This window comes from Dryas octopetala, chromosome 9 (genome assembly GCF_963921425.1).
Source record: "Dryas octopetala chromosome 9, drDryOcto1.1, whole genome shotgun sequence".
Lineage (NCBI taxonomy): Eukaryota > Viridiplantae > Streptophyta > Magnoliopsida > Rosales > Rosaceae > Dryas > Dryas octopetala.
Window position 1 is genome coordinate 18,680,227 of NC_141374.1, and position 16,949 is coordinate 18,697,175.

The 16,949-nt window shown below is 36.7% G+C and overlaps 3 protein-coding genes across 4 annotated transcripts; 2 read left to right on the forward strand and 1 right to left on the reverse strand.

Moving 5' to 3' along the window:
- The first annotated feature begins 2,699 nt into the window (after positions 1–2,699).
- LOC147275273 (protein DETOXIFICATION 16-like) lies at positions 2,700–5,792 on the forward strand. Its single transcript, XM_086257404.1, has 8 exons — positions 2,700–3,091; positions 3,518–4,062; positions 4,269–4,355; positions 4,471–4,527; positions 4,680–4,918; positions 5,022–5,140; positions 5,228–5,314; positions 5,422–5,792. The coding sequence occupies exons 1-8, from the start codon at positions 2,795–2,797 to the stop codon at positions 5,479–5,481; spliced, it is 1,491 nt and encodes a 496-aa protein (XP_086113530.1). The 5' UTR covers positions 2,700–2,794; the 3' UTR covers positions 5,482–5,792.
- Positions 5,793–6,178: 386 nt separating this feature from the next.
- LOC147275274 (uncharacterized) lies at positions 6,179–9,399 on the forward strand. Of its 2 annotated transcripts, XM_086257403.1 has the most exons (3): positions 6,179–6,662; positions 8,272–8,973; positions 9,060–9,399. In XM_086257403.1, the coding sequence occupies exons 1-2, from the start codon at positions 6,360–6,362 to the stop codon at positions 8,971–8,973; spliced, it is 1,005 nt and encodes a 334-aa protein (XP_086113529.1). In that variant the 5' UTR covers positions 6,179–6,359; the 3' UTR covers positions 9,060–9,399. The 2 variants fall into 2 exon arrangements, with proteins under 2 accessions (XP_086113529.1, XP_086113528.1); XM_086257402.1 differs by lacking the exon at positions 6,179–6,662 and having other exon boundaries at positions 7,748–8,973.
- Positions 9,400–11,143: 1,744 nt separating this feature from the next.
- On the reverse strand, positions 11,144–15,987 carry CDKD1;3 (cyclin-dependent kinase D1;3). The gene is made up of 8 exons (XM_086255896.1): positions 15,655–15,987; positions 14,610–14,908; positions 14,413–14,521; positions 13,438–13,563; positions 12,489–12,724; positions 12,074–12,397; positions 11,565–11,696; positions 11,144–11,409 (listed from the first exon to the last, which is right to left on the reverse strand). The coding sequence occupies exons 1-7, from the start codon at positions 15,757–15,759 to the stop codon at positions 11,639–11,641; spliced, it is 1,257 nt and encodes a 418-aa protein (XP_086112022.1). The 5' UTR covers positions 15,760–15,987; the 3' UTR covers positions 11,144–11,409; positions 11,565–11,638.
- Between the last annotated feature and the right edge of the window lie 962 nt (positions 15,988–16,949).

The following is a 16,949-nucleotide window of genomic DNA, read 5'->3' on the forward strand; positions in this document are numbered from 1 at the left end:
CACCGTATTGGACCGATAATGACAATGGGCGGGCCTTCTGTGGCAAATCCCAAGTTGGGCTATTTTCGTTCGTACCATGTCATTTTCTTGCCCATAAAATATTTATAAAAATGGTTTAAATCATCCTGATTCCCAAAAAAATAAATAATAAATAAATAAAACGGTGGTTTCGACTTTCTATTATGACTGAAACAATGAAGTATGGAAAGGTCTCCGTGTGAAAATCTGGTGCAATTCTAATCGGTGGTCATATTCGTGAACATTGACCTTGAATCGAGTACTACAAAATCAGTATAATTTGGTTCAATAGTCGTGATCAAATGTGGTAATTAATAACATTAATTTGGTACATATACATAAATAATAAATATGAACCAACTTTTCTTTTTACTCAATTATTTTATTTTATTTATCTGTTTCCGACTTGAGCTTATTTTGGCTTCTCATTCTATTCGTTTTGCCTATTTTGGGCTTTTATGAAATCACATCTTGACCAATAATAAAAAATAAAAAAAATCTCAGTCTATGGTCCAAGTCCAAATTATGTGTAAATTGAAGGAGCCCAGAATTAATTTCAGAAAAGAAAAGCCCAACTTAACAATCAGGTCAATTACATAAGCCCAAACTGGCCCATACCATTGGGCATTGGAGCAATGGAGATCCACCCAGTCTCCTGCTTCATATATTGGTTCATGAGTTCGGAGAGGGCCAGATGCAGACTTGCAGTTAAGGCTAATTGGTGATCATGATTATGTTTCTATGAATTATGAATGGAGGGAGGCTATGCAAACCACCCTTTTGTGCTGAGTTGACCACCCTAATAAATTTTTTTTAACTTTTTTCCTATTTTACCCTTTATTGCAAAAACATGATAAAATCACCCAGATCCATTCGGTGGTCATCTACCGAAATATCCACCAATGTTCAGCAGATAAGTGTCGAATAAATGCAAATATTTCGACAGATAACTGTCGAATGCCTTTTTCATTTCCATTCGGTAGTTATCCACCGAATAATCCACCAATGTTCAGCAGATAACTGTCGAATAACCATAAATATTTCGGCAGATAACTGTCGAATGACCCAACGAACAAAATTGAAATTTTTTTGTTTTAAGGGTAAAGTTGGAAATTTGAAATAGGGTGGTCAACTTAACAATTTAGGATGGTCTGAATAGCATTGGCCTTATGAATGTGGGTTTTGCATTATTTGTTAGGAAAGTGGTTCCTTTTGGTTTTCACATTCTCTGCCTTTTTATTTCTAATGTAGCATTGGCTTAAGAAAATGTTTAGATTCTGAACTTGCTGTGGTGGATTTTAGAACTCCTTTGTCTTGAAAGTAGAAACTTTCTGTTTTTTACCTCATTTTTGAAATGACCATATGATTGGGTTGAGCTCTTGAATCATGATGGGACTACCAAGTAGGCCAAGGGCATGGCTGAAAGATAGTCTGCTTTCTTTTATTTTATTTTTCCTTTAGTGCAGTGGTTTGCCTTTTGGCTGGTGGTGTTGTCTTGTCTTGTCAGCCCATGTGGTCAAAAAGGTTCTTGATGTTACGATATTAAGGAGACAAGAGGACAGAAAAGGTTGGAGCTTTGTAGTTACATGAGATTAAATCCACACAATATTAGCTGAGTCGCATTTCGTGCATCCCAAGTATGTCATACAAAGAATCAACTACAGTTTGTGATTGGAATTTTTCCAGTCAAATTTTTAAGGGATGATATGTTATCTGTCTTTCTTAGCAATTCTTACAAAAAAATTTATTTTAGTTGTGAATTATGTGATACGTATATACTTTGACCAAACATATCATGGTGGCATTTCACCCACTTTCAAAAAAAAAAAAACTATTATTGTTTTCTGAAAATAGAAATTGTACCATTGCTCTTTCTTTTCATACAAGTATGAATCAATTAATCATTTAAAAAATTGGAACAATTGCTATTGTGTGACTCTCTGAAAGAAGCTTTTCATACATTTTATGTGTTAATATCTTTTATCACATGATAAATATGTATAAAAATTGACACGTATGTGTATGTGTATATACCCGTTACACATGAAAATGTTACTCCGATTGAATTGAGTTTATTCTGTTTTGGTTGTTTGGTGTTGTTTGTATCAGACCAACAAATTACTTGCATCCAACGATTTATTAGTGAACCTGCTCAAAGTCTCAGTAGAGAGTCTTGCCCAGGAGACAAGAAATTGCATAAGCCATTACACTCTTGTTTTCTCTGGTGTGGAAAAGAATATATGAGAGAATCTTTTGATCTGAGTAGGGACAAATTCAGAGGTAAGTAGAATTATTTTTCTTATTTTCTTAGGCTTCAACAGGATTACAAGGCGTATCAATTTTGAGTTACTCTGCTTCTTGGAAGGGTCCAAAAATAGCAGGAGTTTTTTATGTTTTTTTTTTTTGTTGGTGAAGAATGATGAATTTATATTTTTGTCTTGTTGAATATAAATGCCATATGAAGCCACCGAGAAATGTTTTTGTTTTGTCTTCTTGTCACTAAATACGTGTATGATTGATGTATCACAATTTATTATTATTTCCTCATAAAATCACACGAGAACTTTTGAAGGTTTGGGATTCAACGAATTTTAACTAATACACTGCATCAGTGACTGAGGTCATGAGTGACCCAATTAGTCATTATGTTTGAATACAGTCTTGTTCTTGTACGTACCAAGATCTTCAACTCCAATATAAACCACACATTAATAACCTTCTCTCTCCCTCTATCACTCTCTATCTCTCAAGTCTCAACTCTGAAGGTAAGCAGAAAATGGAGAGAGAAGATCACAAACCATCTCTGAGCTCACCATTGATTCAAGTTTGTGAAGAAGATGGACTTGTTAAGGTTGAAAAAGAAAGAAGCCGTTGGAAGGGTTTTAAGAGAAAGGAAATTCTGGAAGAAGTAAAGACGCAGTTATGGCTAGCAGGGCCTCTGGTATCTGTGAGTATATTACAGTACTCTATACAGATAATAGCTGTTATGTTTGTAGGTCACCTTGGTGAACTATCTCTCTCTGGTGCTACCATGGCCCTTTCCTTCTCATCAGTGACTGGTTTCAGCTTGTTGGTAAGTTCGAACTCCTCTCTGATTATTGATTTTAGACATATAGTTTCTTGTGTTCCATAAAGAATCATGTTATATCAAAATTGCTTCCCCAAGAAAAATTGTGTGAAACGTAACAAAATTTGCTGGCATAGCATAGCAGCTCAACCCTTAATTTTGGAATTAAAGACATCTTGGTGCATACAATTCTGTGAGATTTTTTATTCTTGTCTCTACTGCATGTGGAAATACTATAGAGTAGTCCATTTGAGTTCAATGGAATGCAGAGCCAATTATTTTCCATCTGTTAGTTCTGCTTGGATACTTGGTTGATTTGTTGTCTACAAGTTTTGGTTTAACTTTGTTCTGTTAATAACCCTTCCAATTTGCAACTTGAACTGTTTATAAATTTCTAACGATCATTCTGTTTTTAAATTTTAATTTAAATAGATGGGTATGTCAAGTGCATTGGAAACACTATCTGGCCAGTGCTATGGTGCAAAGCAGTATCATATGATGGGCATACACTTGCAGAGAGCCATGTTTGTTCTTTTACTTGTTTGCATACCCCTTGCTATCATTTCAGCAAACACAAGAGTCATTCTAATAGCTCTAGGCCAAGATGCTGGAATAGCAACAGCAGCCGGAGAGTTTGCCCGTTTCATGATCCCTTCCCTTTTCGCATATGCACTTCTTCAGTGCCTTGTGAGATTCTTACAAACTCAAAACATTATATTCCCAATGATGCTGATCTCCGGATTTGCAACTTTACTGCACATCCCTATCTGTTGGTTTCTTGTATTTAAATCCAGACTTGGAGGTAGGGGAGCTGCCTTGGCAAGTGCCATCTCTTATTGGATCAATGTGCTATTTTTGGCACTTTATGTCAGATTCTCTTCTACATGTGCAAAAACTTGGACAGGCTTTTCAAAGGAGGCCTTTCACAATGTTTTTACATTTATTAGACTCGCCATTCCTTCAGCTGTCATGGTCTGGTAATTTCTATTTCTTGATGCTCCACAAGGTTCACACTAAGATTTTGGATTTTTAAATATCTATAGGTTCAACTGCATTTGGATTATATATCTATGTCTATATAAAAAATGCACTTAATAGTCATTTATCTACTACTAAGGTTGTTATTTTAGTGCATAACGTTAGTGTCTAAGATCCTAATGCAGTTGACCATGAATTTTAACAGCTTGGAAATGTGGTCATTTGAAATGATTGTTCTTCTATCTGGTCTTCTTCCAAACCCAAAGTTGGAAACCTCTGTGCTTTCTATCAGGTTAGTTCCTAACTGTGATGAGTTATTCTTGGATTTCTTTGATAGTTTGTGCGTTCTAGTTTAGATATATTCTGCTCATTCAACATTGTTACTTATCAAATCTATGTATTGCCAGCCTGAATACAGCGGCAATGGTTTGGATGATCCCTTTTGGACTGAGTGGTGCTGTGAGGTGAGATATATGCTATGATGCATTTAAAGTCAACAAGCTTTACAATTTTATGGCAACTTAAAAATTGTCACCAAAAGTTAATTAGTGCAATTATAAAATGTTTAGTAATCTAAAGTTGGATTGCATATTTCTTCTGTTTCTATGATTTGCAGCACTCGGGTCTCAAATGAATTAGGAGCAGGGCGTCCAGAAACAGCACGTTTAGCAGTATGTGTTGTGTTAGTTATGGCCATTACTGAGGGTATATTGGTGGGAACAGTCCTGATACTCATACGCAACGTCTGGGGCTATGCTTATAGCAATGAAACAGAAGTGATCACATATCTGGCAACCATGATGCCAATACTTGCAACATCCAACTTTTTAGACGGTCTCCAGTGTGTTCTTTCAGGTCCTTCTACTTTTCTAATATTCTAATAATTTAAACCTACATAATCACAACAAACAATTCCATCAATATATTTATAGGTATATTTATGGGTTTACATTTTCAGGCACTGCTAGAGGATGTGGCTGGCAGAAGATTGGAGCATATGTCAATCTTGGGTCGTATTATTTAGTTGGAATTCCAATGGCTGTTTTATTGGCTTTTGTCTTTCACGTTGGTGGAAAGGTATAAAAAGAAAAAAAAGATTAATCATTTTTCTTCTTTTCTTTCCTCTTAACTTGTTAACCTTGCTTGTTAAAATATTTTGAATAGGGGCTCTGGCTGGGGATCATATGTGCACTCATTGTGCAAGTGTTATCACTTTTTACTGTAACCATACGCACCAACTGGGAGCAAGAGGTTGCACTCTCTCTCTCTCTCTTCCTCCCTCTCTCTCAACACACACACAAACTCTCTCTTCTTCTTTATGTGTACTTTTTCTATCTAACCTATGTTTGTTTTGGTAGGCAAAAAAAGCTACAGAAAGAGTGTATGACTCAACAGTTCCTGTGGAGATATTGTCATAAGTTGAATTATGATCATGAACAACAGAATTCTGAATTTCATTAATACTTAGTGCTAACGAGCACGCCGCCAAAAATCTTGACATAATTATCAGTAGTGGTGCAACTCGATATGCTCAACATTAAACTGAAGCTACATGTTTGGGTGAAGTTATTATCCCTGTGTTGGTGTTATTTGGGATATCCTTCTGAAAATCTTGCAGAGATAGATGTCTGGGTGCTATTCCAATGGCTTGAAATTGTAACATTAACTAGGCCGAATAATCATATGGATCAAGTTAGATCATTCAATATAATTGTATTTCTCTTCTTTTTATCCCTTTTTATCTGATGTGACTTGTTAGCTATCTTTATTATATTTGAAGCAATTCAACTCATATTTAGGAGAGGCTTAAAAATGGAATACAAATATTCATGTTCTATAAGGAATTCATTTTTGCAAAATACTAGCTAGCTCAATTGCAAAATGTCATATTGACATCACACACTTTTCTTTCAAAAGCCAAGTTAGTCAAAAAGGTGCTACAATCATAACTCATTATTCATCAACTATGATAGCTTACGGATTAGACCAAAGTATGAGTGAGGATGGTCGTAGTAAAGTAAAGAACAGGGAATGAACATTGATTGCACTATTCTCACTCAAAGTTTAGCATTTTGGTATTAAAGAGCATATACTTTGATTAAGGGAGTCTATTTATTAAGAGTCTAGTATGTCACATACTTGATGAAAGCACCTGCAGATGCCAGGCCAAGTTTCTATAAAATGCCATATTCCACATCTGATTGGTACATAGCAACGTACTTTAATTCTGTTCCATTCATCAAAACCACCATACATCGATACACAACATAACTCTCTTTCCTCCTTCAGAATCATCATGGGGGAATTTGTGTATAGCATTGCAGAGAATGTCATGGAGGGGCTAGGGTCCAATGCTTACCAAGAAATTTGCTTGGCATGGGGTGTCACAGATGAACTACACAACCTCAAAGAGACCCTCTCACACATCAAAATAGTGGTCCTGGATGCAGAGGAAAAGCAGAGGAAGGACGCCCTTCTGACCCAATGGTTAGGAAAGCTCAAAGATGTTTGCTACGATATAGAGAACGTGCTCGATCAGTTTGCATTCAAAGAGTTGCGGATGCAATTGCTGATCAACCGTGGGAGTGTCAAAGGAAAGGTATGCACCTTCTTTTCACGTTGGAATCCACTCATATTTAACTTCAAAATGGGTCATAGAATAAAAAATATTAGAGAAAGGCTAGATGTAATTGCTGTAAAAAAGCTTCGTTTCATCTCATGGAACGAGCTGTAGATTGGCATGGTGTGCCCATTAATAGGGAGACCCACTCTTTTGTGCAAGCACCTGATGTTGTTGGGAGAGATGATGATAAAAAAAAGATTATCATTCATCTCTTGAACTTGAACTTGAAGGAAACCGGTCATGGTTGTGATGCGAATGTTTCTGTTATTTCCATTACTGGGCTAGGAGGTATAGGAAAGACTACCCTTGCAAAACTGGTGTATAATGATAATAGAGTAGTCAAAAACTTTGAGTTGAGGATGTGGGTATGTGTCTCAGACCATTTTGATAATAGAAGATTGGTTCGTGAAATTATTACATCTGCAACTAATGAAAACTGTGGTGATCATGATAGTTTCGAACATATGAAAAATAAGTTGCACAATGCTTTGAAGGACAAGCAGTTTTTATTAGTGTTGGATGATGTTTGGGATAAAAACCAAATTGGAGTAACAAATACAAAATGGAATGACTTAAAAGCTTTGTAAATGTTGGAGCCACTGGGAGCAAAATCTTGGTGACAACACGCAGTGAATCCATTGCTTCCATTATGGGCTCCACACGCGTGCATTCATTAAGAGGTCTTCCTCACAAAGATTGTATGTCTTTGCTCATAAAAGGAGCATTTGGTCAGAAAGGAGAAGAGCAACGCTATCCACACTTGATGGCAATTGGAAATGATATTGCGAAGAAGTGTGAAGGGGTTCCTCTAGCTGTAACTACCCTAGGGAGCGTCCTCTATTTGAGAAGGGATGAACATGGTTGGTCAGAAGTAAGAGATAACGACATATGGAATTTAGAGCAGGGAGACCATGACATTCTACCTGCACTTAAATTAAGCTACGATGCATTGCCACCCAACTTGAAACCTTGTTTTGCCTTTTGCTCACTTTTTCCCAAGGGTTACCAATTTGTAAGTTATGAATTGATCCCCTTGTGGATGGCACAAGGCTTCCTTCAACCCTCGAAGGGAAGCCAAGAGTTTGAAGAGATGGGCCTAGACTACATAAGGCAATTATGTTCTAGATCTTTGTTTCAAATTGATGAAGATTGCATACATGCTATGAAATTTAAAATGCATCATCTAGTTCATGATTTAGCCATCTCAGTGTCACAAGCAGAGTGTTCATCTGTAAATTTTCGTCCCTCTACCCCTAATCCTTGTGAAAGGGTTCGACATGTGTCCATATCCCGGGATGACTTGTCCATTAAAGAGGATCAAGTTCCTAAGTTCTTACTGCAGTTGAAGAGAGTGTGGACCATTCTATTTCCAAGTCTGGCACATATGGATATCACCAATGAGTCTCTGTTAAAAACTTGCATACGAAAATTCAAGTACTTGCGAGTCCTAGATCTGAGTGGTTCGACTCTTGAGGTGCTTCCGAGTTCTATTGGTAACTTGTGTCATTTGAGATATCTCAACCTGTCTAAAAGTCAAGGCATACAAAAGCTTCCAGAGTCCATTTGCAAGCTGCATAACTTGCAGACCTTACTACTTTCAGATTGTGAGAAACTCAAGGAGTTACCCCAAGGCATAGAGAACCTGATCAACCTCAGAACATTGGTGTTAACCACAAATCAGGTGGATTTGCCAGAAGGAATTCAACTCCTCACCTCTCTTCGACTTTTACAGATCCATAATTGCAGTGATCTTGAATCTTTTGGAGAAGGGATACAATGCCTCACCAACCTCCGAATGCTAGTTATTTCCAACTGTGGAAGTCTAGAGTCATTGCCGCACAATATGAAATACCTGACTTCATTGAAGACTTTAGTTATCTCCGATTGTGAGAAACTCGACTTGATGGAGTCAGGAGAAGGCATTCGAGGTCTTCAATCATTCTCAGTCTCCAAAATTTCAAATTTGAAGGCTTTGCCTCCTTGGCTTCTAGAGTCTGCAAACACTCTACAGAGCATACGTAATGAAAATTGCGAGGATCTTACAACACTTCCGGAGTGGCTGCAAAAGTTCAAGTTGCTCCAACAACTGGTGATTGGAGAATGCCCCCAGCTGTTGGCTTTGCCAGAGGGGATGCATCTCCTCACTGCATTGAGAGAACTGAAGATCAGCGGTTGCTCTACATTGAGTGAAAGATGCAAAAGGAAGGAAGGTAAGGACTGGTCCAAGATCGCTCATGTCACTAAGATTACACTTGATGGAGAAAATATCAGATCAAATGATGATTAGGTAAGAAATCTACCTTTGATCTCTTTTTCATCCTGCTATATTTTGGTTGTCATACTAAATGTTGCTATGTATTTTTATGTTATTAGGTCAAAAGTAGCATGGAGTAGATGCATGCTTTATCTCTTGTTGCAACTGCATTCAAATGTGGATTGTGCACCAAAGGAAAGTTTGTCTTCTTGAGCCAGCTTCTTTTCCCTTACTCATGCAAAAAGTACCCTGGCTTGATCAAAAGCTTGAGTATGCAAGGCTTACTTTTTCAAATTCTTTTCCTGGTAGTCAATTCGGAATAAAATAAGAGGAAGTTATGATTTTAATCTCTGTAATTATATGATATTTGACGACTGTCAGACCAATGTACGTTCCTATAAACTGCATTCATTGAATATAGCTCTTGATAACTGTTTGATATAAATATATAATTATATATATAAATGTGTGTGTGTGTGTGTTGTATAGAGGCCTCTTGTTATTTTTCATTTAACAAGAAAGTAAGAAACTAATTCGAAAAAGTAATTTTCGAATACTTTGGACATCCATCTGCTCAAGGCTGCTTCAGCGTATAATTGTAATTTCTATTATGTTTATAATATGTTCAATTTATATTTTCTTTAGAAGATTCAATTTATATTCCTTAAATTTTTATTTTTATCATCATAGGACCAAGAAAGGTTTTTAATAAGGTTAGATGGATACTTGGATCTTTGAAAATCTCTCTGGGAATGAATCCTATTTCTTTTGTTTTTTTGGTCAGAACTGGGAATCCTATTTCTACTATTCCTATTTCCTAATAAAGCTTTACTTTGAAATCCAGCCTTCACGCTGTTTCTTCGATTCCAAGTTACAAGTTTGAACATTGCCCAATGGCTGAGGATTCTACGCTGTCCAAAGCAGCCTTAAACGACACCGTCTCCATTGAAAAACCGGAAAGAGTCCGGATCCAATCCATCATCTTGCGACCCGATGGGGCAGCGGGTCCGGGTTGTTGGATGGGTGAGGTCACTGAGGTGGGGTGGTCGAAAGGCAGGCAAGGATGCATTTGTGTTTCTGGAGCTGAACGATGGGTCGTGTGTGGGCAACTTGCAGCTGATTGTGGAAGCAGCCAAGGCTGATCTCGGCCAACTCAAGCCAACTGGCACGTGCGTGGTCGCAGAGGGCGTGCTTCAGCTACCCAGTTGGGGGTAGCTGAGAATGAACTTGAAAAGGCAAAGTAGAAGGGGGTGTTGAAGCTGGAGGAGAGATCAAAGCTTCAACTGGGTATCCCCTGCAAAGATGGCAAGATAGACTATTCCATTTCATTCGACTGTCTCTGGCCAACTACAGCTTGAATCCTATGCATGTTCTTTTGGTAAAGCCTATTCATTTGGGCCTATTACGTATACAAAAGCAGTGGAGCTGCTAATTGAGGTTGTAGAGGAAAAGGGTTTCAAGTTTGAGAACCATGTAGAGTGGGGGGTTGATTTGGCATCTGAGCATGAAACGAACTTGACAGAGGTGAAGTTTCAGAAGCCTGTTATTGTTTACAACTACCCTAAAGGGATCAAACCATTCTACATATATGAGGCTCAACGATGATTCTAAAACAGTGGCTGCTATAGATGTCCTGGTGCCAAAGGTGGGAGAGTTGGTGGGGGGAAGCCAAAAGGGAAGAGCGTTTAGATGTTCTTGAGAGCAGGATGGCGGAGATGGGGTGCGTCGCTTTGGGACTGTCCAACATAGTGGTTTTGGTTTAGGCTTTGAACGGATGGTAATGTTTGCTACTGGCATTGCCAACATTAGAGATGTTATGCCCTTCCCCAGATGACCTGGAAGAGCAGATCTTTGATTTTTTAGTCTATAGGGTTGATAGAGTACAGTCATGGTTGATTCTTGCTAGAGTAGGAAGGATACTGTTGGCCACACAATCACTGGTTGTGTGCTTAGCTTCATTTATTTTTGTCAAGTATAAGTAGGGAACCTTTTTCTCCCATAATATTACTACTGGTACATGCACCAAAAAAAAAAAAAAAATGCATGAACAATGTACATAAAAGAAGAAAATATACTCCACATGAACCCACCATGAATTTAATTGTTAATTCAATGAATCAATAACACCCTGCTTCGTAAACAATCAAATGGACAACGTGGCTCCACTACATTTGGGTCTTTATCTTCAAGAATATAAGGTATATTGTAACCAAAAAAGAATATAAGGTATATAGCGCAATAATAGTGCTAATGTTGGCATCAAATTAGTAATTACCATGGACAACAATTTGACTACTCTCAAGTACAAATCTTAAAAAAAATAATAAAGAAAAAATGGAGCAACACAATTCAAAAATCCCTCAAAATTTGGCCTTACATAGGTTAGGGTACAAATTATGTTATCACAATTCTTCCAAACAAAATCCTCTGCATTGTGATTATCTTCGACTTCACCGAATATTCTCCTCCCTATTATCTCAACAGATAACAACCAATAAAAGTCAAGCAGATATATAAAATGACTTTGGGCCTTGAGGCCCTCATCTGTACCCAAAACAAAATATATAAAAAATGAAATGGAGACAACTGCATATCACAACATACTTCAAACATTAGCTGCATACCTCGTTAAAGTGGGACCGGCAATCTTACATCTCTCAAACAAATAACATATCTGATTTCTGTGTACAAAATGTTCTTATTCGGGCTGTTGGAATTCAAGGTCTAGTTTCCGTTTTAGATGCGTCCTGTCAGCACTGCAGAAGAGGAATCAAATATCAGCATCCACTCAATTACACAGCTAGCACAAAAAGAAGATTCTAAGTCCATATTCCCATTCTTTCCAATCTGGCATCTAGTAAAGATAAAGATATTGTATTATACTTGCCACATCTAACCAATAGTGGTTAATGAGAACCTAAAAGTCTTGCTCCGGCACATCCTTCCTTCAGATATACCTATGTCACCTATACTTTAATTTACACCTTATACAGTGTCCAGTCAAAATTTTTTTTAACCTCTAAATGTATTGCCACAAGGTTTAGATTTCACTTCAAGCTAAAGTGTCATGTAAATTTGAGCAAATTCAGAGGTTTAAAAACATTAGGAAGGACCATGTAATAAAGTGCTTTACCTATTAATTGTAGGTCTATTCGGAGGTTTTGCTCCAAAGATAGAAAAATCTACTGACATTGGCACTGGTTCATTCCTGCTCGTATTTTCACCAGCAGCCTGTCTGATTTCACCAGCACGATCATCATTCTTATCAACTTGGTATGTATTTCCTTCAAAACCTTCCCGTTCTGGCATCACTCTCCTCGACTTTCTTGGAGGTGACAACACAGTAGGACCCTCATTTGGATTAAAATCTGAAACCTTAGAATTAACAGATTCCCGCTTTGGAGCAGGTCTAGGAAGCTTATCTGGATATGTAGGCAGAGGTGCAGAGGTAAAGTACCTACACAGGACCACAATTATAAGAGTAAGAACCAAAAGAGAAGAGGAAAAACAACTGTAAATTACTCAATTGAATGGCTAGAGTCAGCTACCTGTGCTCTAATGCCTGCTGCACAGATATTCTAGCTTTTGGGTCATAAGTAAACATCTTTGATAACAAATCCAGGGCATCATCACTAGCCACTGGAAATAATGAACGTAGAGAGGGTGCTGGAACATATTGGTATTCCACATAATCAGGAAGGTATACCATATCAGGCCACTGAGAAGGTGTTGGAGTCCCAAAAGCCGCAAAAATCTTTCCTAGTTGATCAATATCACTTGATCCCTATGAAATATTGTGAACCAAACCAATAAACGATCAGAAAACATGCACCCAACAGAAACTTCATTCGTAGACAGCCCATGGAGGAAAATAAAAGAATTAAATATGATCAACCATTTCAAGATATAATGACCAGTTAAACTTCACATACAAATAGAAAAGTAAACGTACCTTCATGCTATTCAGCAAAATTAACCAAAAATAATAATTCATTAAAGAAGGTAGTACAAAGTATTGGAAAATGAAACCTGTAGTGCTCTCATTCTACAACCAAAGCAACGACACAATAAAGGCCAAAAATATCTAATACTGTAAGGAACCACAATTCATTTGAATTAGATAAACATTCAGAAGAAAAGAAAGAAATCTGTCCAGAAAAGTAAATGATCTAAAAACTGAGACACAATTGGAGGCACCTGATACAATGAACTCAGCAAGATATAAACCCAAAAAAGGATTTTATTCTTGCCATAACATAATATCTAAGAAAGTCTCGCCTGGATTTTTATCCATGGCTAGAAACAAAAACTTATAAACCACAAAGGAAACAAGAGCAAACACAAATAGCCAAGTGACTTAAGTGTCAAAGGAAAATAAGTTAAATAACTCAAACAAGCAAATTTGAAAAACTAAAACACGTAATACAACTCATGCCTGATGGAAAATAGTAAGCTGCAGCATAGAGTTCCATTACTAATTATGAAATATTGCTTTACCTGCAAAAATGGTCGACGTAGGAGAAGTTCAGCAAATATACAAGCTGCAGCCCAAACATCCACCCCCGGTCCATATTGCTTGGTGCCAAATAACAGCTCAGGTGCTCTATACCATCGAGCAAAGACCTATTCATATATGTTAAGATCTAATAAAAAGCTTGCACCTAAAAGCATGAAAATCACTAAAAGTAATTGTATTTGAATGGTACATAAAATAAACACCATTTTTTGTTCTCAGACTAAGCTCTAACACGAATGTGAAAAATTATCAAACCAGAGAAGAAGTCTATTCATAAGGTAAAAAAGAAAACGAAAAAACATGGTCTAGTTTTAGAAGACGAGTTGTTGTACAACCTGTAGAAAAATTAATAAGACAGGAATCTTCCCATCTTAAAGCCAGTCATAAAGCGTTCCAAGTTTTTAAGCAATTAACTCCAATACACCCCCAGACTTGCTTTATACCTTTGACATAGATATTATAAGTTATAACAACTAATACCAACATCAACAACAAGAGTTTCAAAGATAATAACTGACTCACTACATCATCAACAAATAAAAGTAGAATTAAATTCATTATAACGGCAAAGCTATAGCATTAAAACCTAGCACTGACTCCCACGTGCTCGAGTGCTACTTTTAGTAGCCAATGAAAATAGGTTAGGCTACGTCAAACCATCCTCTCACACCCACATGATCCATGGATACATTCACTACCATAAGGGGAGGATAAGATTTGTAATAAGAGAAACAGGATAGATTCACCGCCATGGAGGGCGGTTTCTGAAACGGGTGAAGATTGACCCCTAAACAAGCTCATAGTCTAAAAGACAAAACAAAATTTACAAACCAATAACAACAGCATTTTAACAAGCTTGCTTTCAATAAAGAGCATAAAATTATACCTAAAAAGATCTGACTCAAAATACCTGTTCTTGCATAAAGGGATCACCACTAATACAAGGAAAAGCATACCTGATGAGTGAACCTGCGATCTGGGCTCCCAAATATTCGTGCTAAACCAAAATCCGCAAGTTTAAGCTGTCCGTTAGGTCCTATCAACAAGTTGTTAGGCTTCATATCCCTGTAAAGCATGATTAGCACATATCTGAGACCAATTATAACAATCAACTAATGCCCAACAAACAACCTTCTCAACACAAAAGGACTACCTGTGTAAAACCCATTTCTTGTGGCAATAAGTAAGTCCTTTTAGTGTCATCTGAAGATATGACTTTATGTCAGCAGGTGAAAGGAATATATTTCGGTCACGTATAACGGCTTCAAGGTCTGTCTCCATGAACTCAAACACAAGATGCAAGTTTCCTTTATGGGGGAATGCTTCAATCAACTCAATAATATTTGGATCTTTCAGCTCCTTGAGCAGTTTAATTTCTCTAAGCGCTGTAAAATTCACCCCTTCCTTTTGCTTCCCAAGCCGAATCTTCTTGATAGCAACTGTCTGTCCCGTCTGCACAAGGAGTATATTGAAACCAAAACCAGAAACCATAAAGATTACTTATCAAAGTCATAATGCTGCACTTAGTTTCCAAACAACAACGAAAGCATATAAGCAAAAGAAAAGGAAACTTTAAACAGCCACCTCTCTGAAAGGATAACGATTCACTAGTCCCCCCATTTGGTAGCTAAGAAAGGTGAAAAACCAAAAAGATAGAAAGTAAATTATATGCAATCTAACCTATTCACTTAATCTAGGATAGGCATAACAGCAATTTCCTTTTTCCCACAAAACAGAAGCATATGCATTAAGAATTAAGAACCTGATCACGGTCCAGTTTCCAAGAATAGTAAAAAGAACAAAAAAAAAAAAAAGATTTTGAAGCTACAATTTTCCAGAACTTTGAGACCCAAGAAAACATGACTCTCCACACAAAGCTGTTTAGCTTACTTAGCCAGAGTCTCAAATTTCTTAATTTAACCCAAACAAGAAGAAAAAGATACATGTACACATAAATACAATCATACGATTCCATCTAAAATTTCACTTCCCCCAGCTTCTTTAGCATCCAAACATAAAGACCAGCACGGAAAAAAGTGAAATTGTTTTCCCATTCAAAGCAACCTAAGTCTAACTCAAATTCCACACACACAAACAATTCTCAAACCCTAAATTCGAAAAATTAAGTAAAAGAAAAGAATTAAGAAAATTGCTAAAGAAAAAACAAGAACCTGACCAAAGAGAAGTTCGGGGCCTACCTTAGTATCAATGGCTTTGTAGACCACTCCATAGGTACCTTCACCAAGGACCTCACGCTTCAGATATCTATCGGCCACTTTCTTCGATGAATCGACTTCTGCCATTGCGGTCTCCGAGTTATCACTTCACTATAGATTTTTTCTTTCTTTTCTACAGTGAGATTTTAGAGTGAATCTTCTATTCACAATTGGGAATTTTCTATGCAAATCATTTTCCCCAGAAAATCCGAGAAAAAGTTTTAGGGTTTAATCATCGGTTGATACGAGAAAACCGTTGAAGGCGAGAGAGAGAGAGAGAGAGTGTGTGTGTGAGAGCGTGTCTGTGCGCGATGGAGAGAGCCTGTTGAAGCAACGTCTATAGACTCTACGGTCAATTCAGCATTTTTCTTTTGTATATAAAAAGAAGGTTAAATTATATTTTTATTCCCTGGCCAAAAAATATATATATATTTTTATTCCGATGGTTTAAAATTTGTGAAAATTCTCAATTTCCCCAGTTTTTTCATCAGCACGTGACATTTTCGTACGTAAAATGTATGTTGAACTTGAATTCAATTGCAGCCATCAATAAACTACAAAGATATAATTGTTAAAATTGAAATTAAGTTTAAATTATAAAAATGTACTTTAGCTAGAAAATTTTATTTCTTGTTATTTTTTTAATGGAAAAAATTTATCTATAACAAGGATAAAACTGACTTAACATCCCTTAAAAAGATAATCTCTAATCTTAACATTGATCGAGTTTTCACTACTCTTCAATATTATACAAACCAGTGATGCCAAGGAGACAATATTTTGGCAAAATAGCGACCTTGGAGGGATTGGTGAGTAACTATTTTATAATATTCATTAATCTAATGACACATATTTTTATTAATTTAAAACATCAATCATTCCTATTTTATTACCCAATGTCCATTTCAAATTACTAATTATTAAAAAAAAAATTCTCATTCAAATCTCATTCGCTGATGGGTTCACTTCATATCCTCTTAAGATGAAGAATCAGATTTGTGTAGACTACCCATACAAAATCTCAAAAGTTAAAACCTAAAGTAAACTTGACAAATTATGTGTTATTTAATTAATTTAAGAGCCCTTATAAAATAGTCTCTTATAATTAGTCCCTGAAGTCGGACTCAATATTTTAATATCACATTTGTAGCACATCTTGAAATCCATCAATATAATACATATGTGTACCCAAAATGTGATTTTTCCTAACATTATTGTATACCAAAATGTCGGAAAAGAAATGTTCAAATTCGGGCCTTGAGTGTTTTAAAACTTTG